This window comes from Kogia breviceps, chromosome 1 (assembly GCF_026419965.1).
Source record: "Kogia breviceps isolate mKogBre1 chromosome 1, mKogBre1 haplotype 1, whole genome shotgun sequence".
Classification (NCBI taxonomy): Eukaryota; Metazoa; Chordata; class Mammalia; order Artiodactyla; family Physeteridae; genus Kogia; species Kogia breviceps.
The window spans coordinates 1,276,917-1,298,459 of record NC_081310.1 but is presented as its reverse complement, the minus strand read 5'-3'; the positions used below and the strand labels follow the sequence as shown (position 1 = coordinate 1,298,459).

The 21,543-nt window shown below is 65.2% G+C and overlaps 1 protein-coding gene across 1 annotated transcript in view; it reads left to right on the top strand.

The window, feature by feature from the left end:
- PKP1 (plakophilin 1) overlaps positions 1–20,676 on the top strand; it is a 40,875-nt gene extending 20,199 nt beyond the window's left edge. Inside the window, exons 3-14 of the mRNA XM_059059256.2 lie at positions 6,406–6,800; positions 9,209–9,353; positions 10,334–10,541; positions 11,505–11,682; positions 12,883–12,997; positions 14,040–14,195; positions 14,897–15,073; positions 16,156–16,309; positions 16,587–16,773; positions 17,263–17,347; positions 19,114–19,219; positions 20,421–20,676. Coding sequence (XP_058915239.1) covers positions 6,406–6,800; positions 9,209–9,353; positions 10,334–10,541; positions 11,505–11,682; positions 12,883–12,997; positions 14,040–14,195; positions 14,897–15,073; positions 16,156–16,309; positions 16,587–16,773; positions 17,263–17,347; positions 19,114–19,188 — 1,875 coding nt within the window. The 3' untranslated portion in view covers positions 19,189–19,219; positions 20,421–20,676. The remainder of the gene's footprint in view (positions 1–6,405; positions 6,801–9,208; positions 9,354–10,333; positions 10,542–11,504; positions 11,683–12,882; positions 12,998–14,039; positions 14,196–14,896; positions 15,074–16,155; positions 16,310–16,586; positions 16,774–17,262; positions 17,348–19,113; positions 19,220–20,420) is intronic.
- Positions 20,677–21,543: the final 867 nt, after the last annotated feature.

The window sequence follows — 21,543 nt, the reverse complement described above, 5'->3', positions numbered from 1 at the left end:
ACCCGCCTGAGTCCACCCCCAGCCAAGTGACGTGTGTCCCACACAGGCAGGTGTGCACGTGGAGTGTGTGTGTGTGTGTGTGTGTGTATGCACACGCACACAGGCTTGTCTTCCGGTCGGGGCTGTGTCACCAAGCCCTGGAGGGTCCAGCCAGTCATCACTTCCTTCCTGTGAAATAGTTGGCTGTCTCCTCGGTGGGAGTGTTTTTTTCACCAAGGAGTCTCCAAGGAGCTCTGTTTCGGCCAGGGAAGAATCTGCTCCTCAGCATGTTGCCGTCTTGCAGCGTCTGGCCCTCCTCTTACGGCTGGCGAGCGCCTCCTGGCTCGGGGCTCGGGTGGCAGTTCAGGGGCACCCCCGGTCTCCCTGCACAAGGTGGGGTGCCTGGCCCAGGGGGATCTCCCTGACGCTCAGGTGTGCTGTCTCAGGAAGCTGGCACTTCCCTTGAGGTTCCAGGAGTTCTTTCACGTGGGAACCTTGGAGGGGCCCTCACTTTTCCCTCCCCAGGATGAGCCGTCACGGGGAAGAAGGGGTCGGCCTCTGGGTTCAAAAGTGACCACGGAACACGGGGCTTCTGGGGGGCAGGAGGACCGTGCCTCAGACACTTGAGCCCATGAGAGAGGTGGCCGAGGTGCAGGGAGCCTTTGCCTCTTGGGACAGTTGAGAGCTGCCTCTGAAAGGCGGACACTTGGGCCCATGAGAGAGGTGGCCGAGGTGCAGGGAGCCTTTGCCTCTTGGGACTGTTGAGAGCTGCCTCTGAAAGGCAGACACCTGCCAGGGGGGACTTCCCAAAGTGAAGCCTGAGGTTTCCACGTACAAAACCTGAGGTCCTTGTTCCCCAAACCCATCCCGGTGGGTGAGGAGCTGAGAAAAGCCCACATCTCAGGTGTGCAGGGGGAGAGGTCCAAGAACAGAGTTTCAGGAAATAGTTTCTCCCACAGTCTAGTGATGAAACAGGGAGCAGGATGTGAAGGCAGAGCTGGATGCTGGAGCTGGGAGCTGGAGCTGGGTGCTGGAGCTGGGTGCTGGATGCTGGAGCTGGAGCTGGGTGCTAGAGCTGGGAGCTGGAGCTGGGTGCTAGAGCTGGGAGCTGGAGCTGGGTGCTGGATGCTGGAGCTGGAGCTGGGTCCGGGAGCTGGGTGCTTGGTGCTGGAGGTGGGTGCCGGCCGCTGGAGCAGCTGGGCGCTGGGTGCTGGAACCGGCACTGTTGTTTTTTCAGACATCACGTATCATGGAGGCCAGCTCTCGGCAAGGTGCTGGGGCACACAGACGCACTTTGTGCCCCCCGTCCCCGCCCCATTGCCCGGAGCAGGAAGAGCCACAGTGGGCCTGACCCTTGCCCCCGGCCCGAGAGGCAGACTTGGAGCCTGGAGCCCAGGAGCTCAGGTGGCTTCTGTCCCCAGAGTTGTGGCCACTGTCCCTGGAGAGAGCAGCGCCCACGTGAAAGACCCACAGGCTACAGTCTGCAGTGTCATAGGCTTTTTTCTACCTGGGCTTCCTGGTCCAGATACTTCAGAAAACTTTTCTGAATTACCCACGACGCTTCTTACCCCTGCCCTGGTCACTGGGAGTTCAGTCCTGACCCTACAAGGTTCTAAGGGACACGCCATGATGAACCAGCTCTCTGGTGAAATCTCTGCTCTCAGAATGAACATCAAAACTTTCTTCTTTTTCACATTGAAAACATTCAGGTGATAAAAGATGCCCAGCCCCCGGCACTGAATTTCAGATTTCTGCGGCGCCTCCCCTGAGCCTGGGAGCCGGGCCTCCATCAGTGTCGCCCGGTCCTCAAGCCGAGGTCCCCCCGGGTGGGCACTGCTGGCCACCGGGTATGCGTGACGGACTCTCGAGGGCGGCTCCTCCCGCCCTGAGGGACTGCCTGGCCGGGGTACCCGCACAGCCTCCTCCGGGCCCACACGGCAGGGCCTCCGAGCCCAGGGGCTGCTCTGTCTGTCCTCCACGCTGCGCGCGAAGCCGCGTGCCGGGGAAGGAGGGGAGGGCCGGCCCAGGGCGGGACGCCTGCTCCTAGCCAGAGAGGGAGTGGTGCCCAGGGGCGGCGGGGACCGGCACACCCCCCCCCCCGCCGAGGTCCCACCTTTGGTGACTCAGGCCGGTGGTTCCCACACTGATGCAAGCCGCCAAGCAAGCAGCCGCCCCACGCCCGGGGGAGCCCCTCACACCCTGGGCCCTAAGTTTCCCCCCGGGAGCCCTTGCTGGGCGGGGACCTGTGCCCTCCAGACCCCCCGGGCCACCACGCAGCATGGGAAGGCCCCCTGCTGCCTGTGACCAGCTGCGGTGCCATCCCGACCGCACCCCCAGGGGGAGGGAGGCCTGCTGTCTGCCTGCCGCCCCGGGGGCCCGGCTAGGTGCCGAGTCGGGTGGCAGGCGCAGGGCAATGGCCGATGGGGTCTGTCCCTGAGGCGTCTCTGATCCGGGTCCTTTCTCAGGAGCCCCCTCCCTGGGCCACGAGGGCAAGGAGCCCGCGAAGTGGCCCGCGCACTGGTTCTCACGGGAGGGCACGGGACGTGACTCTTCTCTGAGTGCGCCTCGGCGGGAGGCTCCGGGCGTGTCCTCCCGAGCAGGTTTGCCCAGCCCCGCCGGCCTGGCAACGCTTGGTTTCAGACAGGGCTCGTCCACAGACACAGACCCTCTTTTCATCTGGGCCCGCCCGCCTGGCGCGCCCCTGGCTGCTGCAGGCCGAGGGGGGCTCGCGGGGGGCCGCCCGCACTTGGTGCTTTGGGGCCCTGGCTTCCGGGCTTCTGTTGCTTCACTTCGGCCCGGCCGCCCTGTAGGACCGGCTTCCTTGCCTGCAAAGGAGAGGGTTGGCCTCTGCGAGCTTGCTGACTTCAGGAGGGATGGAAAGAGAGATTACATTGGGGGCCCACGGCGGGGGTGAGGGCGCTCGGGGGGCAGAATTCCCCTTTTCCACGAAGGGAGGGGAGAGAGAGAGAAAATGGGTCATAAGACCAAAGTCACTAGCAGAGCAGGGCAGGGCTCCGGGAGGCTCCCTGGGTGGTTCCAGGTGCTGAAACGTGTCTCTCTGGACACACCGCCCAGGCATCCCCAAGGCTGCCTGGCCCAGCCCGCTCCTGGCCGAGGGGTCAGCTGTGCTCCCGGGAGATCAAGAGTCTAGCCTCTGGCGTGTTTTGATCCATGGGCCGTCGCACCCGAGGCCAGAGTTTCCCAAGGAAGCGTGAGATGACCAGAGCACGCGGTGCGTGCGTGTGACTGTCCTTTGGGGCCCGGCGGAGGACGCTGCCGGCAGGTGACTCTCTGAGCGTGGGAGGGAGCACCGTGCCGCGCTGCCTCGCCCTCTGGTCTAGTCCGGCGGCCGCTCAGGACCCACAAGGCAGCGTTGGGAGTCGTGTGGGCTGTTCTCACCGGTCACAGTGGCTGTGAGGTGTTACTGGTATTTAGGGCCTTCCGGCCAGGGCACCAGACGTCCCACAATGCTTGGGGCATCCTATACAGTGAAGAACTGTCCGGCCTGAAGGCCGACATCGCCCACGCGAAGAAACACCAGGCCGTGGGGCTTCCCTGGTGGCGCAGTGGTTGAGAGTCCGCCTGCCAATGCGGGGGACGCGGGTTCGAGCCCCGGTCCGGGAAGATCCCACGTGCCGCGGGGCGGCTGGGCCCGTGAGCCGTGGCCGCTGCGCCTGCGCGTCCGGAGCCTGTGCTCCGCAACGGGAGAGGCCACAGCTGTGAGAGGCCCACGTACCGCAAAAAAAAAAACGAAACGCCAGGCCGTTTCATCGTAAAGCCACCCATCTGGGCGGACCAGGCTCCTCTGTTTTTCTGAAACCCATGGAGGCTGTTCTGTGGCTGTGGGGTGAGAGCAGCCTGGACCCTGGGAGCCGGCACGCACCCCTTTCCCAGGCCGTCCTGTGCCCACCCGGCAGCTCCTTCGGCACGACCCAGAGGCAGCCAGCCTGCCCCCAGTCTGAGCGCGAGAGGGACGTTTACGTCATGCTCTGTGCCTCTCAAACATCCACGCACCAAATTCTCCCACCGGCCCTGCACACTGGGCACCAGGATGCCACTTTACCAATGAAGAAACCAAGACGCACGAGCTCAAGGCCACCCATCGGGCAGTTGACGTGGGCAGAGCTCAACCCAGGCCGTCTGGCTCCCGAGTCTGTGTCCTTGGCCCCCGAGTCTCCCTCTGCTGCAGAAGTCTCAGCCCACCGAGCCCACAACGCCCCTGTCATTTCAGGCAGATAGAGGAAAAGGGGCAAAGGGCCCAGGCGTCAGCTAGGCCACGGGCTGCCTGCTCTGGGAGGGCTCGTCTGCGCCTTGGAGGGGAGCCCAGGCCCCCTGTGCACTAGGAGGGGATGGTGCCCGGCCGAGAGGAACCCTTTCTCACGCTTGCCAGAGCGACAGCAAGGGTCCTGAGGGCGGGAGAGTCATCCACAGCTGGCTTGGCCACCGCCAGCCCGCCAGCAGGCCGCGCCACAGGAGCCAGGTGGGGTGCGCGATGTGGCTGTGGCTGAGAAATGCTGCCCCCTGGGGCCGCTGCCTCTCCCGTACCTGCCCTCCCGCAGCACAGCCGGCACCCCGGCCCCTGTGGGCAGCGCCCGCTGACCCCTGGCCAGGGCAGGAGAGCAAGCCCTGAGCTCCGTCAGCGGGACGGCGTGTGCGGTGGGTTTGGGCCGGGGAAGCGTGTGGCCTCTCCGGCGTCACTGTCTGGGGTGACGACCAGGAGTGTCATCACCGAGGAGCAGGGGGGCCCAGCCTTCCCTGCACAGCACCACGCCATCTTCCTCCCCCAGAGGAGGGTGGGGTGTGGCCGCCAGCCTGAGGCCTGAGGCCTGCTTGCGTGTTTCTCACGTTTCTCGTGAGCCGTGCAGGTTGCCCACAGGACGGTCGGACGACGGCCCACCCCTCTGGCCTCTGCCTCCTCTTGTCCCTTTGTGCCTCTGCCCCGCCCCACTGGGAGCCCCAGCTCCCGGTGGAGTTGGCTGGCTTGACCCAGTTTGGGGGTGAACGCCTTGCCCGCCTGAGTGCATAGCTGCACGCGTGGGCGGAGCTGACCGGAGCGCCTTGGCCAAGGTCGACAGTGGGTGGCTTCGGCGCGCTGGGTGTCACTGCTGACGGAAGGGGACCCACAGGCGGTCTCCTGCTCCAAAGGAACGGGGCCCGGCCAAGGGCCGGTGACTAGATCTGGGGTGGGGGGAGTTCCCAGCCTCCCGACGACTCCCCTGTGTGTGGGCGCGCGCGCACACGCACACACACGCGCACACGCACGCACGCGCACACACACACGCGCGCACACGCACGCGCTCACTCACGGGGTGGGGCGGGCAGGCTCTGGGCTGCTGGACTGGCCCCAGCTCATCCTGGCAAAGCTGAGTCCCAGGTCAGCACCTGTGCGGAGACATTTTCTCAGGCTGCGTGTTGATCCTCTAGTCTCGGGACAAGTCAGAGCAGGCAGACCCACCGCCCTTGAGCTCCTGGGAAAGCTCCTCGGACGGCCCTGTGAGGGCTTCGCTCCCTCCACGTCTCCGGCTTTGCAGGCTCTTCCCAGGGCACCTGACTCCCCAGCTGGGCTCACACAGAGCCCTGGGGGCGCCTCGTTATTATAAGTTTCCTGCTGGATGGAGCCCTGCCCACCTCTCCCCTGCTGCCAGCCTGATGGCACAGCCTAGGAGGCCGCCCTGCGCCCCTGCTGCAGCCCCGGGCCGGCCTCCGTGGGGGCAGGAGGCCCGGGGAGCAGGATATTTTCCCTCTCTGGCCTTCGAGGGGCCCCCCTAGAATGCCTCTTGCCGTTTGCTTCTTGGCTTGGCAGACGGGAGGCAGAGATGGGGAGTTGAGCAGAGGAATAACCGTGGAAAGAGGTCCTGGCCAGGGCAGGAGACATTTCCCTGTGCTGAGTACAGGCGGCCAAGGCGATCAGGAGCTGCTGGTGTCTGGGAAGGGCACGGGGCGGCAGGGCGAGGGCCTGGGGGCTTGCGTTCAAGTCTCACTGTTGTCCTTCCGTCTGTAGGAAGGGCCCTCTCCTCCCTGGGCCTTTGACTCCCCTCCTGGACCGGGCCCACTGGGACGGGATCAGTGGCCGTCAAACGTTCTTGGCTACAACCCACAGTATGAAGTACATTTTACATTATAGCCCAGTCCTTTCTATCTGCACTGCACTCTGATAGTTTTTATTCCAGTATATATTACTCAATCCCATTAAAAAAAAAAGATGGTCACAGTCTGCTAACTTGATTTCATAGTCCATAACGGGTCCCAGCCTGCAGTTTGAAAAGTAGTCTGAGATGCTGGCCAAGGTTCCCTCCACGCCAGACACCCCGGGATTCTCTGAGCATGTCGTCACGGGGGCAGCGGGGGGCCGTGTCCCGAGGCCGGCTGGACCCAGGATCCCGGGTCGGGACCCTCGGCTGAGCCTCCCTCCCCTTCTCTGGCCAGATCTACAATGGGACCCTTAAGCGGGAGGCAGACAACAGACACTTCAGCTCCTACAGCCAGATGGAGAGCTGGGGCCGGCAGTACCCCCGCAGTGGCTGCAATCCCCCCGGCACCGGCAGCGACATCTGCTTCATGCAGAAGATCAAGGCCAGCCGCAGCGAGCCCGACCTCTACCGCGACCCCCGCGGTACCCTGCGCAAGGGCACGCTGGGCGGCAAAAGCTACAGGACCGCCCAGAACCGCCACAGCATCTACAGCACCTGCAGCGGCCAGAAGGCGGTCAAGAGGTACCTGGTGTGCCCGCCCTCCGGTGTGTCCAAGCAGGACCCCGTGTACGTCCAGCCCGCCTCCTGCACCAAGGACCAGGCCTTCATTCACTCGAGGGCCAGCTCCAAGTGAGTGTCACTCAGCGGTGGGGGGGCGGGGGGGGCGCGGGGCACGGGAGACAGACCGTCAGCCCGGGAGGTTCTCAGCGTGGAGAGCCTGAGCAAACTGGTCGAGCGTGTGAGTGTCCAAGGGTCGCAGGTCATGAACAAGGCGGGGGGAGCCCAGAAGCTAGCGGGGCCGGCGGTTCTCCAAGTGCGCTCCTCTGGCCAGGAGCCGCAGGGCCACCGTGCGGCTTGAGAGAGGCCCTCCCGTGAGGCCCTCCCAGACCTCCAGCGCAGAAACCCTGGGTGGGGCCCACCAGCCTGCAGGAGATGGAGACCCTGCCCGGGTTTGAGAGCCCCTGGGCTTGGGCGCGTACACCTCTCCCCACGCTCTGAAAGAGCAGAGGAGCGTGCCCTGGGCTCAACAGTGGGAAAGAGCCGGGTCCGTCTTGCAGGGCAAGAGACACGAAAACTGCTGAGATCTCGTGCCGGGGGTGGGAACGCAGGAGATGGGGCGGGAGTCCTGTGGAGAGCCCGGGGCACAGGGCGGCGTGGGGACGGCCACGGTGTCTCGCGGGTCTCGAGGCCTCTGCCCTCCAGAGCTCAGAGCCCCGTGAGCCTCGGAGCCGTCCTGTGTCACCACCGCGTGGTCCTTTATTCGCGTGTTTGACATTCACTGAGCGTGTGTGGTCTGTGGTCAGAGCAGGGAGACGGCCGTGAGGAGAAGGACGGCCTAGGGCCATCCCGCAGCCGCAGGATTAACCCCCTTCCGTGGAGCCCAAGAGCCTCGCCATCTTCATTTCTAACCCTCAGAGCCCTTCCAGGCTAGGACCTGAGGAGAAACAGGCACAGAGACGTTAGGTAGCTTGCCCAAGACCACACAGCCGAGGCCACACCCTGTGCCCCCCCGCCCCGCTCACCGTGCTGTCCCGATCATAAGCAGAACTGTTACAAAGCCGGCCGTCTCCTGGCTACTCAGAGGCCGTAAAGGGGTATTTATGATGCTCCGGAGAAGGACTAAGAAGCCTCTCTCCCCTGGAGACTGGCCAGGGCAGCGCCTGGCCCCGGCTCATTGCCCCAAACTGGAGGCCCCAAGAGGACGTGGTCAGGTGAGCCATGGAGCGCGTGAGTGACAGGCCATTTGGAGGTGACGTCCGACTGTCAGATTCCGGGCGACGGTCTCTCAGTGAGGGCGGGGGAGACTGGGGGGCGCTGCCCCGTGGGTGATCTTTGCAGAAATGGAGTCGGGCACCTGCTATGGAAAGGCACGAGGCCGGTACACGTGAGGAGTGTTTCCCCCTCTAGAAACGCTGGGAAGACCTCTAGCGGGGCGGGGCCGGGTGCCACGAAGGAGCTGTCCCCGCTGTCTTGTGGGGCCCAGGACACAGGCAGCTGGGGAGGCAGCCTGTAGCCAGCACCCCGGGAAAGCAGTGGGTCTTCGGTGGGTCACGGGGATGGTGAGGGGAGGCACCCCTGAGCCCCGATCAGGGCTCAGCGCAGGGAGCAGTCTTGCCGGAGCAGAGCCGCGTTAGGGCGAGAGCGTGTTCCGGACACGGCAGAGCCAGACTGTTGGGCTAGAACATGATGGTTCTGGTCTTGTGGCTCAGAAAAGCTGATCATCGGCCAGCTAGTGTGGTTCCACCTAACACGTGCCCTCGCGTATCAGTTTAAGCCGTCTGAACTTGAACGTGCGGTATGAGAAAAGCTGCTGAGGGGGACAACCCAGTGCACAGAGTGTTAAGAGCGCTCACCTGGGAAAGGGGGCTAACGCGTTGGACGGGAGCGCTCGGGGGAGACACCAGTTGCGGGGGTCTCCCTGCAGCCCCAGTGAGAGTGACCGTGGTCTGAAGGAAGGCGGTGGCCGTGAGGGTGGAAGAGAGAGTGTAGGTGTGAGCATTCTTGTGTTAACAGAAGAATTAGCCAGACTTAGATGTGAAGGGAGGAGAGAGAGATGGATGCGTGGGTGGGTGGGTGGAGGTGTGGATGGAGAGAAGATGGGTGGGTGGGTGGATGGCTAGATGCACAGGTAAATGGGTAACGGATGGAGGGAGAGAAGATGGATAAATGGGTAGATGGATGGATGTGTGGGTGGAGACAAGATGGGCAGGACGTGGATAGACGGACAGGCCCCCAGCCGTTCTCTTCCGTTTTCCCAGCACCAGGCACAGACATGAGACGGCAGGGTGGGCGGAGAGCTTCCCCTCAGGAGCAGGGCCGAGTTTCTTCTCAGGGCAGAGGTGACTTGCTGCTCGGACACGAACCCATGACAGGGCCTCGTCGCAGCAAACGTTCACGGTGGGGTGAACCCTCCGCCGCCTGTGGAGGAGCCGTGTCCACGGCGGGGCCTGGGGCTGCCTCGTTCTGGCTCTCGGGCACGCAAGGGGGATTCCGAGCCCCCGTAACCCTCCCGCACCCCACACCGCCCGTCCCCACAGGATCTGCAGCGAGGACATTGAGTGCAGCGGGCTGACCATCCCCAAGGCCGTGCAGTACCTGAGCTCCCAGGACAAGAAGTGCCAGGCCATCGGGGCCTATTACATCCAGCACACCTGCTTCCAGGATGAGTCTGCCAAGCAGCAGGTAAGTGGCCTGGGCGGGGCCTGGGCACGGCAGCCCGACCCTGCGCTTGAGCTGGTGGGGGCATTTGCCGTTGGCTCCTTCTCCCCCGGCCCAGCTGCCTGCGGCCAGCAGTGGGCCTGGCACTGCCCGAGCTCAGAACGGGCACCTTAACCCCCTGTGGGAGCCGAGCCCCTGGCGGAGGGGACGCCACTTGGCCGTGTTTCCCCTGTTGGCCGTGGAAGAGACACTCGGTGACGGCCACGGGTTCCAAAGAGACCCCTCCTCAGATTCCACCAAGGAGGGACGCCTTCCTCCACTTTAACTTCCCCCCCCACCCCCTCTCTCTGTTTCTGTGTCTTGTCTGTCCCTGTCTCTGTCTCTATGTCTCTCTCTGCCTGTCTCTCTCTGTTTCTGTCTCTTTGTCTCTCTCTCTGTCCCTGTCTCTGTCTCTCTCTCGTCTGTGTCTGTCTCTACGTCTCTGCGTGTGTCTATGTCTTTGTTTCTGTCTCTTTGTCTCTCTCCCTGTCTCTGTCTCTCTCTCTCTCTCTCTGTTTCTGTCTCTCTCTTTCTCTGTGTCTGTCTCTGTCCCTCCGTGGCGCCATCCTCTCTCACCAGGCACCTGGGGTGGAGAACAGGGCTGTCTGTGCCTCTAAGCGTGGCTGGCAGGGAGGACTCACCCGGTGCTCTGCTGTCAGCCCCAGGGTGCAGCCCCGCGAATGCATTTCCTAGAACGGGCAGCCCCGCCCGAGGGTTCTGAAGTGTGTTTCTGTGCGTGTTCCCGCCTGGCCCTCACACCGGGCTCCCGAGGGGGAAGCAGGGCCGGGGAGCAGGGGCTCGGGGAGTCCCGGCCGAGGGACAAGAGAGCTGGCGGCCGAGCGCTGCCGTGGCTCCGCACTGCTTGTGGATCTCGGCCGCCGCGGGCGCTGCGGTCGAGGTGGAGCTGCTCCACGGGGAGGGCCGTGAGCCCGGCCTCACCGCCCCGCCCGTCGCCCGTCCCGCAGGTGTGCCAGCTGGGCGGCATCGGCAGGCTGGTCGGCCTCCTCCGCAGCCCCAACCAGAGCGTGCAGCGGGCCGCGGCCGGGGCGCTGCGCAACCTCGTGTTCCGTAGCGCCGCCAACAAGCTGGAGACTCAGAGGCAGAGCGGCATCCGCGAGGCCGTCAGCCTCCTGACGAGGACCGGCTGCACGGAGGTCCAGAAGCAGCTGACCGGTGCGGAGCGCGGCCGCAGCGAGTGGGGCGGCTGGGAGGCGCTGGCGCGGCCACAGCCCAGGACAGGGTGGGGTGGGGGCGGCCTCAGGCTGGCACCCAGGAGTCCCGTGGGACCGGTGCCGGCCAGGTTGGGCACGTCCAGCTGGTGACCCTGGGTACTGTGTCCCTCCATCCACCTGTCCACGTCCATCCATCCATCCACCCACCATCTATGTGTGAGGTACAGAGGGCAGGGCTGGAGGGTTGGTGTCCGGGCAGGACCCATACTCAGCAGACCCTGGGATTTGCAGGGGAAGCGGACAGAGCAGGTCAACAGGTCTTCGGCGCCTGTATCCAAGGCTTGTGCCAGCAAGCACTCAGGGTGGGGACACAGGGCACAGAAGTCACCGAGGAGACCTTGAGTGGGACGGGGAAGATGGGAGCACATACAGAGCAACAGGAAGAGTTTCTGGGCTGATTTTTGGGTGGAAAACAGAGACCGTGAGAAGATTCTGAGTGCTAGCATTTGTATCAGAAAACACTGATGAGTCAGATGTGGTTTTTTTTGTTGTTTTGGTTTTTTTTTTTTTTTGCGGTACGCGGGCCTCTCCCGTTGCGGAGCGCAGGCTCCGGACGCGCAGGCTCAGCGGCCACGGCTCACGGGCCCAGCCGCTCCGCGGCACGTGGGATCCTCCCGGACCGGGGCTCGAACCCGCGTCCCCCGCGTCGGCGGGCGGACTCTCAACCGCTGCGCCACCAGGGAAGCCCCGAGTCAGATTTGTTTTGATCAGCTTCCCTGTGTGTAACTTTGACCTGCACAGAGAATTCTAGACGCTCTGCCCTCAAGAGCCTGCCGTCTAGTTGAGACGTGGGCAGGCGGGCTCGCGGGATGCTCCGACGGCAGAGGCCCGTCCGGGAGGTGGGGTCCAGCCAGGGGTGGCGCTGGGTCCCCGGTCTCCTGACCCTGGCGGTCCCCACCCCCAGGGCTGCTCTGGAACCTGTCCTCCACCGAGGAGCTGAAGGAGGAGCTGATCTCGGACGCCCTGCCCGTCCTGGTTGACCGGGCCATCATCCCGTTCTCCGGCTGGTGCGACGGCGACAGCAGCCAGCCCCAGGAAGCCGTGGACGCCGAGGTCTTCTTCAACGCCACCGGCTGCCTGAGGTGAGGGCGGGGAGCGCAGCCCCGCTGACACCAGCCTGGCCGCGTGCCGGCTTCCCTGGGCCTGGCGGAGGCCCAGGACCCCACCACTACTGCTGAGGGGGTCTTCCTTAGGAATCTGGGTGGAAATGCTTGGATCCGAATAGCTCGACTGGCTCAGCTGTTTCCCCTTCTTCCGCCCCACAAAATATGCCTCTCTTGTGCCGTCTTGAAGAGCATTTTTTTTTTTTTTTTTTTTTTTTTTTTGCGGTACGCGGGCCTCTCACTGTTGTGGCCTCTCCCGTTGCGGAGCACAGGCTCCGGACGCACAGGCTCAGCGGCCATGGCTCACGGGCTTAGTTGCTCCGCGGCATGTGGGATCCTCCCGGACCGGGGCACGAACCCATGTCCCCTGCATCGGCAGGCGGACTCTCAACCACTGAGCCACCAGGGAAGCCCTTGAAGAGCATTTTTAGACACAGGTGTGCTGATGGGCTCCCGGCTGGGGTGCGAACAGCGTCTGCCGTGTTCCTCGGCGTGAAGATGGCGCTGCCCTAGAGCCCAGAGGTCCCTGAGGTCTGCCCCAGGGTGTGGCAAAGGCCCCGCAGGCTGTTGGCGTGCTGCTTCCAGGGGCGTGGGCGGTACGGAGGTGGAGCTGTGGAGCAGATCCCCCCCCTCCAAGGGTCCCACCTCACTGTGACGGGGTTTGTCTTCCCCAGCTCCTGGGAGCCCCAGAACAGCGGTACAGTTGGCTTGGGCTGGGTAATCGAGGGCTTTGTGGGGTGACAGCAGCGACACCCCACCTGCCCCAGGCAGAGGGGCGCAGGCCGCGCGGGTCGGGTGGGAGTGAGCCCACTGCTGGGGGCAGAGCACGGCTTCCGCGGGGAGGGACGTCCAGTCCCCGGCCCAACAGGCGCCACGAGGGCAGGGTGTGCGCCTGGGCTGCCAGCGGCACCGGAGCCCCGGACGCATAAAAGTTACGGGCCTGGGGACCAGCTGGGCAAGAAGGGTGAAAAGGGCCGAGTTCCAGTGAGACCCCTTCCCAGCCTCAGCCAGGACTGAGCAGGATTGGCTGAACAATTTCTCTTCCCTTCCTTGGTCCTCATTCCTGTTTCCCCGCTTGTTCCTTTGCTCTTCTCCCCGGCTCCCCTCCTCCCTGCATCTCCTCCTCTCCCACCTGCCCCCACCCCCGCCCCGCCCCGCCCCCCTCACGTCCTCCACCAGGAACCTGAGCTCCGCGGACAAGGGGCGCCAGACCATGCGCAGCTACACGGGGCTCATTGACTCCCTCATGGTCTATATCCAGAACCGCGTGCAGGCCGGCTGCTGTGACGACAAGGTGAGTGTCGCCCCCAGGTGGCACCGCTGAACCCCGACTCCTCTCTATCTCCAGTCGGTGAGGGCGGCCTGGCTCTCCAGGTCCTGGTACTTTCCTCTCCCAGATTCCACAGGGCAGGGCCGCACTCCGGGGAGCCTGTCAGGCGTGGCCTGGTGGCCGGAGGGGACCCGCCGGCCCGGCCAGCAGAAGGCGCGGCTGGGGGCTCAGCTCCCCGGCCCTTCCTTGGCGGGTGGCGTCCGAGCAGCGGTTACAGGGGCAGGTCGTCTCCCGCGCGTAGAGGCTTTGTCACCGTGACACTTCCCTCATCTCTCTGTTCCTCGGGGGGGCGGGGGGGTTTGGGGGACTCAGTTAATAAGCAAAACACGCAGAGAACTCCCGGCTCAGGGCGAGCTGTCTGTGAGCGTCCGCTGCCGCCCCCAAAGGCCCTGGTAGAGCCGCCCTCCCACCCACCCACCCCCTAGGACTCTGGACACCTGCCCAGACAGACAGAAAGGGGAAATCAGGGCAGGAAGGTAAACCGGAGGCTGAGGTCCTCCCGCACAGCAGGATGGAGACTGGCGAGCAGTCCCCAGGGGACGGGACGGGCATCACGGCCCCTGGGTCCTGCACCCGGTCTCCCCGGGGAGGGGTTTTGTCTCCTGCTCCCTCCCCTGGAAGTGACAAGCGGCTTCAGGACACAGCCTGTCACTTGACCGCTCAGACTGGCCCCAGCAGCACCGTGGCCTTCTGCTCTGGATGGAGCACCCCGTCCACCTGGGTGACCCCGGGCCCTGGAGTCGGGGGCTCCCAAACCCCAGCAGGGTCAGACATTAGGAGGGCAGATCTGCGGCCTCACCCCTGAGCCGGGAGGCTTTACGGAAGGCGAGAGGCAAAGATCTGGGAGCAGCTGCCCCCGGGAACTTCTTGGGCCGTGGGGGGGTCTGTGCTGGCCCCGGGCAGCCCGAGGGGCCCGCCCTCTCGTTGGGGGATCGTGGCAGCAGGACTGAGCCAGGCGTTCGGGGGGCCGGGCAGAGGCTCAGCGCCGTCTCTGCTCGGCCCCCAGTCTGTGGAGAACTGCATGTGCATCTTGCACAACCTCTCCTACCGCCTGGACACCGAGGTGCCCACCCGCTACCGCCAGCTGGAGCGCAACAGCCGCAGCGCCTACACCGAGAAGTCCTCCACCGGCTGCTTCAGCAGCAGGGGCCACAGGATGGCGGTGAGCATGGGTGTCTGTCCGTGCGTCTGTCCGTCTGCCCCCGTTGAGTCCCCCGGACCCCGCTGCCTCACGCACCCCACCCCTCTGCCCTGCTGGAGCCTGAGACCCGTCCCCGGGGATGGACCCTTGCCCGACCTTGGCGTCTTGCGACACGGGGGTGTGTGTGCTCGGGATGTAGGAGCTGCTCAGACCCCCAGAGGCCAAAAGCCCCAGCCCCCTGTTTGCAGGCCTCGCCTCTCTTGCTGTGGTGACTAGTAAGGTCTCCCCCTCTTCATCTCACCCCTGAAGATTGGGGGGCAGCCTGGTTCCCACCACCTCCTGAGCCCCCCAGGTCTCCCCAGAAGCGGAGGGATATGCCGCGGAGGGAGGGCGGCTGCCGTCACTGGGCCGGCGGTGGAAGCCAGGCCCTGGACCACCCGTGTCGGCCGGGGGAGGGTCAGCTTCAGGCTGTGACTCTGGGAGGGCCGGAGGTGTCAGGGTGTGTGAGACCCACCGCAGCCCCATAGCTGGGTGGGGGCACCGAGGACGCCCTGTGCCCCATGGTGACGGCGGAGGGCGCAGTTGCCCCTCGCCCACCGGAGAGCAGCTGCGGTGCACAGAGGAGGGGGCGGCAGGCGCGTCCTCATCTGGAGCCATGACCCCGAGGCCGGGGGAGCCAAGTGCATGGGTGCGGCCCCTCTCGACTTGCTCCTTGTCCCCAGAACAACAACTCCGACCGCCCACTTCCTGAGGAGGAGCCCAACCCCAAGGGCAGCAGCTGGCTGTACCACTCGAGCGCCGTCCGCACCTACCTGAACCTCATGGGCAAGAGCAAGAAGGACGCCACCCTGGAGGCCTGCGCCGGTGCCCTGCAAAACCTGACCGCCAGCAAGGGGCTGGTGAGCGCCCCCGCCCCGCCCGGGCCCAGCTCCCCGCGTCCCCGCGAGCCGGGGCCTGCCTGAGCCAAGGGTCCGGCATGCGAAGGCGCTGGGCCAGCCCCTGGGGACGCCCGGCTGGAGGACAGGGGCTGCGGAACCCGGCCCTCCTGGGTTCTGGCTGTGCCGCAGAGTCAGCCCCTGGTGTCCCGCCCCGGGCTGGCCTCGGGCTCTGCCTGGCGTGGGGGACGGGATGAAGGGCGTGTTTGTGGTAGGAGAGGGGTCTCCCCTTTGCTGGACTGACAGGGGTGGAAACAGAGGGTCTGGGGCGTGGGCAGGCCCAGAGGAAGGTGTGGCGGGATTGGGAGAGATTTTGAGGCCACAGGCAGGCGGAGGACTCGCCGGGCTGGGTGGAACCGTGGGAGGCGTGTCTGCGGCTATGCCGCCCTCCTCTTTGCTCAGGACAGAAGGGGGTCGGGCGGAAGGAGGACAAGGGCGAGTTGAGGGTAAAGGACTCCCCACCGTGAGGGGATAGGCCGGGGGTCCTCGAGAACCCCACGCCAGCCGGGACCAGGTGACGGCCAGGATGGCTTTGCTGCCAGCGGCCCGGACGGGCTGGCCTGGGTCGCGTCTCCACGAGGCACAGGCCTGCTCTTATCCCTCCTTGACTCAAGTATGTCCCGACTCCACAGAAGGCAGGGAGGTTGGCAGAGGAGGTGGGCACTTCCTCAGGTGACAGGTGCCCTCGACCCGAGGCTTCACGTGAGCAGCCAGGGCCGGGAAGGGTGAGGCGGGCAGGTCGGCAGCCGCTGGCACCGGCTCAATCTGGAAGTTGACTCTGGGGCCCCTCCCACCGTGAATGAGGGGCCGGAGACTTGCCTCCTTCCCTGGGCTCCAGGCTGCCCCGGGTGAGGTGCAGGCGCATGTCTGCCCGGGGCCTTGTTCTGCAGTCACCCGGGTGGGAGCAAACGTGTGTCTGTCTCTGCTTCCAACACAGAAGAGAGAAAGTGCTGGGGTCTCTCGGGCTGGGGTCACTGGCCCTCTCTGGCCCGCCGGGTGGCCTGGGGAGCCCAGCCAAGGCCTCACTCGTCCGTCCCTTCTCTCAGATGTCCAGCGACATGAGCCAGCTGATTGGGCTGAAGGAGAAGGGCCTGCCTCACATCGCCAACCTCCTGCAGTCGGGCAACTCAGACGTGGTGCGGTCCGGAGCTTCCCTCCTGAGCAACATGTCCCGCCACCCCGCGCTGCACAGGGTGATGGGTGAGTGCCGCGTGGCTCAGGCCGGCCCCCGGCCCCTCGAGAGGGACCCCCGCTTTCCAGAGCCTACCGAAAGGTTACCCTCTGACCGCTCCCTGGGGTCGGGGGGCGCTGGCCCAAGAGAGGCTCGGGCACGGGAAGGGGCAGGTCACCTGAGGATGGGGCACCGGTGTGCGAGGTCCCATGCGGTCCCAAGCCCCGAGTTGGAGCCGCTCGGCCCGGGGCCCCATGGGAGCCCTCGGTCACCTGAGCCTGCGCCCTCCCCTCCTTTCTCTCCCAGGGAACCAAGTGTTCCCAGAGGTGACCAGACTCCTCACCAGCCACACCGGCCACACCAGCAACTCGGAGGACATCCTGTCCTCGACCTGCTACACCGTGAGGAACCTGATGGCATCGCTGCCGGGCACGGCCAAGCAGCACTTCTCCAGCGGCATGATCAGCAACGTTGCCAACCTGTGTCGCAGCAGGTGGGCGGGACGGGGGCCCCCTCCGGGCCCGGCCCCGCGGAGCAGCACCGCAGCCTGGGCGGGCCGTGCGCTGCTCGGGGGAAGTGGCGGGGAGGCTGACCAGGAGGGAAGTCCAGAAGCTGAGCTCTAGCGTCCAGGCCTCGGGCAGCACCCTTCCGGGCCAGGGGACCGAGGGACGCTGAGTCCTTGTGGGCCAGCAGGAGGCACGGAGCGGCGGAGGCGGCCGCGCGGGAACTGCGTCTGCTCCACGGGCCTCTCTCCTCCGAGGACAAGGCCGGGGGATGGGACCGGGGCCCCAAAGAGAGTCCCGGGCGCCTCTGGGTGGGCAGGGGCCTGGGGTTGTGCCCCGTGTAGAGCGGCCCCCAGTGGGGCTGCGCGCTCAGGCACCCAGGGGCCGCCACACAGGGAGGTGACGGGGGGACGGAAGGGGGTGTTCGTTCATCCTCAAGTTGCTGGAGTCTCACCCCTGACGAACTTCCACCCGTGCAGTGCCTCCCCCAAGGCTGCAGAGGCCGCCCGACTCCTCCTGGCCGACATGTGGTCCAGCAGGGAGCTGCAGGGGGTCCTCAGACAGGTAAGGGCCCACACCTTTCACCCCTGCCGGCGAGGCTTTCCGGCTCCTTCCCGGCACTGACTCAGGTCCGCGCGGCTCAGGAAGGGAGAGGCCGGCCCCTCGGTGACTGGGATCCGGGCGCTGACCCATCCCCGCCCAGGGCCTGAGGAGGTGCCGAGGGGGTGGAGGACACAGGAAATGCAGGAGGTGCCGCAGAGGCCTGGGAGTGGGGGGTCTTTCTGGGGACGAACTGAGAAGCAGGCGGACCAAAGGCTCATCACGCTCTTGCGGGCACGTGTGCGCTCGGCTGGGAGGGCGGGTTTGGGCTGCATGACGAGACCCCATCAAGTTTAGACTGAAGGGTTTGCTTTCGGCGCTGGGGAGCCATTGAGGGTTTGGAGGAGAGGGTTACGTGCTGAAGCCAGCCCTAGGAAGGCTCCTTCCATGCACTGCAGGGCGGAGTGGACACGAGACCAGGCTGCTGGGTTTGCCCGGTGGCAACCTTGCCCCTCTGTCCCCAACACCTCCCCCCCGCCCAGCCGCACGGTCGGGTCCAGTTCCGTCGGAGCCCTTCACGCTGACTGACTTCCTTGCCCTTCTCGGGGGCAGCCGCTCCTTAGACCGAGGTGTCAGCTGCCAGCAAGGCCTAGCGGAGGGGCGGCGGGTGAGAAGACCGGGGGCGCTTCCTCCAGCGGCTCCGAGGTGGCCCGAGGGTTGGGCTCACCCAGATACGGAGGCGGCACCCTCCCGGGGCGCACAGAGAGTCCCCTCGTTAGGCTCTCCTGGGCCGTGCAGTCGGAGCCGGCTTTGACCGCAGCCCCGCAGGGCCTGTGGGCTGGTGCTTCGGTGCTCATCCACCTTCACGGGGCTGTTGCCCCCCCAGCAAGGCCGCCATGGGCTTGGTTCCCCCCTGCAGACCAGGGAGACGGGGCCGCAGAGCTGGCCTTGACTCGGGCAGTTGGAGGACAGCGGGGCTGGCACCCCGGACTCGTCTCTCCTGGGACCTTCCACCACATCCCGCCAAGCTTGGCAGGAGAGAGCCTGCAAACCTGTGGGGGACGGCGGGTGGGGGGAATGGGGGGGCGATCACGTGGCCCATGCCCAGACCAGGTGGGACCGGGGCTTTGAACCGCCTGCCTTGGGCCCCTGTGTCCCCACCGGTCGGTGAGCGCCGACGAGGCTCTCAGAGGCCAGGGCTGGAGCCAGGCGCCCCTTCTCCAGGGCTGCCCTCGATCACCCCAGAGCCTTTACTGAGCACCTGCTGTCTGCTATGAGACGTACAGGAGTAAGATTCAGTCTCTGCTCGGCCTGCGCTCGGGGCTGGCGAGGCTGGAGGTGGCAGAAGACACAGGAAGACAGAGCCCATGACCCGCCCCGCCGCGCACGACCTCCCTGCCAAGAGCTCTTGTCGGGATTTATTTTTTTTTAAAGCGGGGCCAGTCAGAGGAAGAAACAGACAATTTTCCTAATCTGATTTCGGTGGCTGCTCTGTTGCTAGAGTGACAAGCACTAGCTAAACCCTCACGCCTTGATTCAGATTTCTGTGATGGCAAAAGTAGGATGTTCCGTTGTGCCGAAGGCCAGAGCCATCTCACTAACTCGTGAGCGCCAGTGACCTCATGCTTGGTCCCACGTTTAATCAGGCCAGTTTTAGCCCCGACACACGCACAGAGTGTGTCCAGAGAGCTTCGCGCGGGCTCAGGGATGCTTGGGGGCAGTCTCTGACCGCGTGGACGCCCACACCGGCCCGGCCCGTGATGTCTCATGTCGCTGCTGTTTCTCCACAGCAAGGTTTCGATAGGAGCACGCTGAGAGCCTTAGTTGGGGCCAGCAACCTCCAGAACTTCACCTCCCGATTCTAAGAAGAGGCTCCCAGGCAAGTCCGGCTTGCAGGTAAGAGTCGGCCCCTCCAGGGCAGGGGGCGCCCCCAGGACCCCTACCGCGGCCTCAGCCAGTCCCAGAGAAGGGGGCCCGGCGGCGCTCCCCAGGGGTCCAGAAGCATCCTTCAGTGCAGCTGGCGCGCGGTGAGGCTGTCTGTGAGGACAGCCGTGCAGACCGCCTGGCCAGTGAGCGTCCCACGCAGCACGTTAGGGGTGTGCGACGTCCCGGTAGCGTCGACAGGCCGGAGGCCTGGGCGGGACTGCCGCGTGCGTCGCCACCGCACGACCCAGGTGGTGCATCATGTGGACTGCAGCGTGAGCGGCGCCCCTGCAGTGACACCGCGTGTCGTTTGGGGTTTGGGCTTCTCCAGCTCGCCACCTTCTCCTTTTTATAATCCACCTGCCAGTCTCTGCAACATGCCTAGTGTGGACAAGCTTGTTTCCAGCTGATGATTCTAGGGACCAAAACCTCAGGTCCAGCGTCTGTGACAAAGGCTCGTAAGCCTTAACCTTCATCGGACTCACCTGGGATGCTTGCTAAACTGCCCCACTCCTGGCCCTGGCCCCTGTCCCCAGCAGTCCTGACTCAGTGGCTCCGGAGCGGGGTCCAGGAGAATGCATTGTTAAACAAGCATCCAAAGTGATTCTGGTGCAGGTAAGCCCAGGACCACGCTGAGATGCTCAAACCAGACCTCGTCAACCCTCGAAGGTCAGCAGAGGCAGGCAGCCGTGGGGTGGAGCCGTCTGCAAAGAGCCCGGGATGAGCACGGGGTCTTCTGAGCTGAAGGGGACTTCCTAGCACCCCGGCTACCGCCAGGACCCCAATCCCAGCACCCGGGGAGGGTCCTGGTTGGACCCTCCAAGTTATAGGGGCTCTAACTTCAGTCCAGATGAAGGTTCCCTTAGACCTCAGACACCCACTCCTGGCAAATGCGCTCCAACAACATGAGGGCAGGAAAGGAGAGGAGACCAAGACCAGCAGAGGCCTGGTGCATGCAGTCACGGCGTTCGGTGCTCCGCTGGCCACCGGCGGGGGGGCGGGGGCGGCTCTGACCCAACAGGAGCAACCTGTGAACGTGTCGAGGGCGACCCTGACCCCAGGCTCGGGCCGGGGCACGTCTGTGCGGACGTGGTGAGAGGGGGACAGCCCTGGCGCGGCCAGCGGCGTGGCTGTCCCCCTGTGGGCGCTCACTAGAGGCCTTGTCCTTTTCCAGACGTGATACGACCCAGCTGAGAAGACTCGGGCCTTGCTGGAGGGGCTGTTCTGTCCAGCTGCACAGTATTGGGAAACGTTGAACCACAGCTGAGAGCAAACCGGGACGCTGTGGATGACAAAAATACTTTCAGATTCTTTTTTTTTTTTCCTCGGGGGAACTGACAGGCGATAGGGATTGGGGAGGGTAGGGGGCCTTTCTTCAGTTAAGGGGGCTTTTACGTCTGATGTCAATACTTCTTTCACCGAGAAACGGTACATATACACGTGTATAGCGTTTGTGTGTGTGTGTGTGTGTGTGTGTGTGTGCGCGCGTGCATGTGCTGAAGGCAGGGCCTCAAACTGCAAAGAGCTGTGTGAGCTGCCGGACTGCAGCTCGCGGTGGTGGAGGGACTCACCCTCACGGGCGCGGACGACGTGTGCTTCGGGTTCAGCTTCCCCGTCGTCCTGAGCTGTGTGTGCCGGGGCCGGGGCCACACCAGCGCCAGGCCCACGGGGACCGCGGCAGGGGGTGGGGGCTCAACCCCGCTAAGAGGCAGCTCTGCGGGAGAGGGAGGTTGGCGGGTTTCGGTGTATCTCCTGGGAAGATCTAGTTGTGCGCTTGTGAGGCCCGGGCCGCGGGGCCGCGTCTGCGAGGCGGGCCGGGACAGGCCCGCCGGCTGTGCTGTGTGAAGGCCGTCCCGAGGGTAGGTGCCGGAGAGCAGGGCTGGCCGTTCTCGCAGGCTGCGTACCCGTCAGAGCAGGCCCGGCCTGCAAAGTCCCTGCCTTCCGGGCACTTGGAGTCCGCTTGTTGCAGGAGAAAGAAGGCAGGTGGTGCTCAAAGCCCGGGAGCTGTCCAGGGACGGGCAGCCTGGTCCTTGTATCCCCAGCAGAGGGCAGGCCGGGCTGGGCAGGGCGGGGAGGCAGCCAGCAGGGTCCTGCCCTGTGCGCCTGCCAAGACCCAAGCGAGGGAGTGTTTCGGGTCCCGGGAGACTTGGAGGAAGGGAATTTGGATAGACCAGGAAGGGGAGCCGCCCCCGTCCCAGCCAGAGGCCGCTCGCTTCTTCCCCGACCCCAGCCCCGTCTCTACTTTGTGCAAACCGCAGGGGGCGTGATAAGAGGCCCACCAGGGACACTGGCCGCCC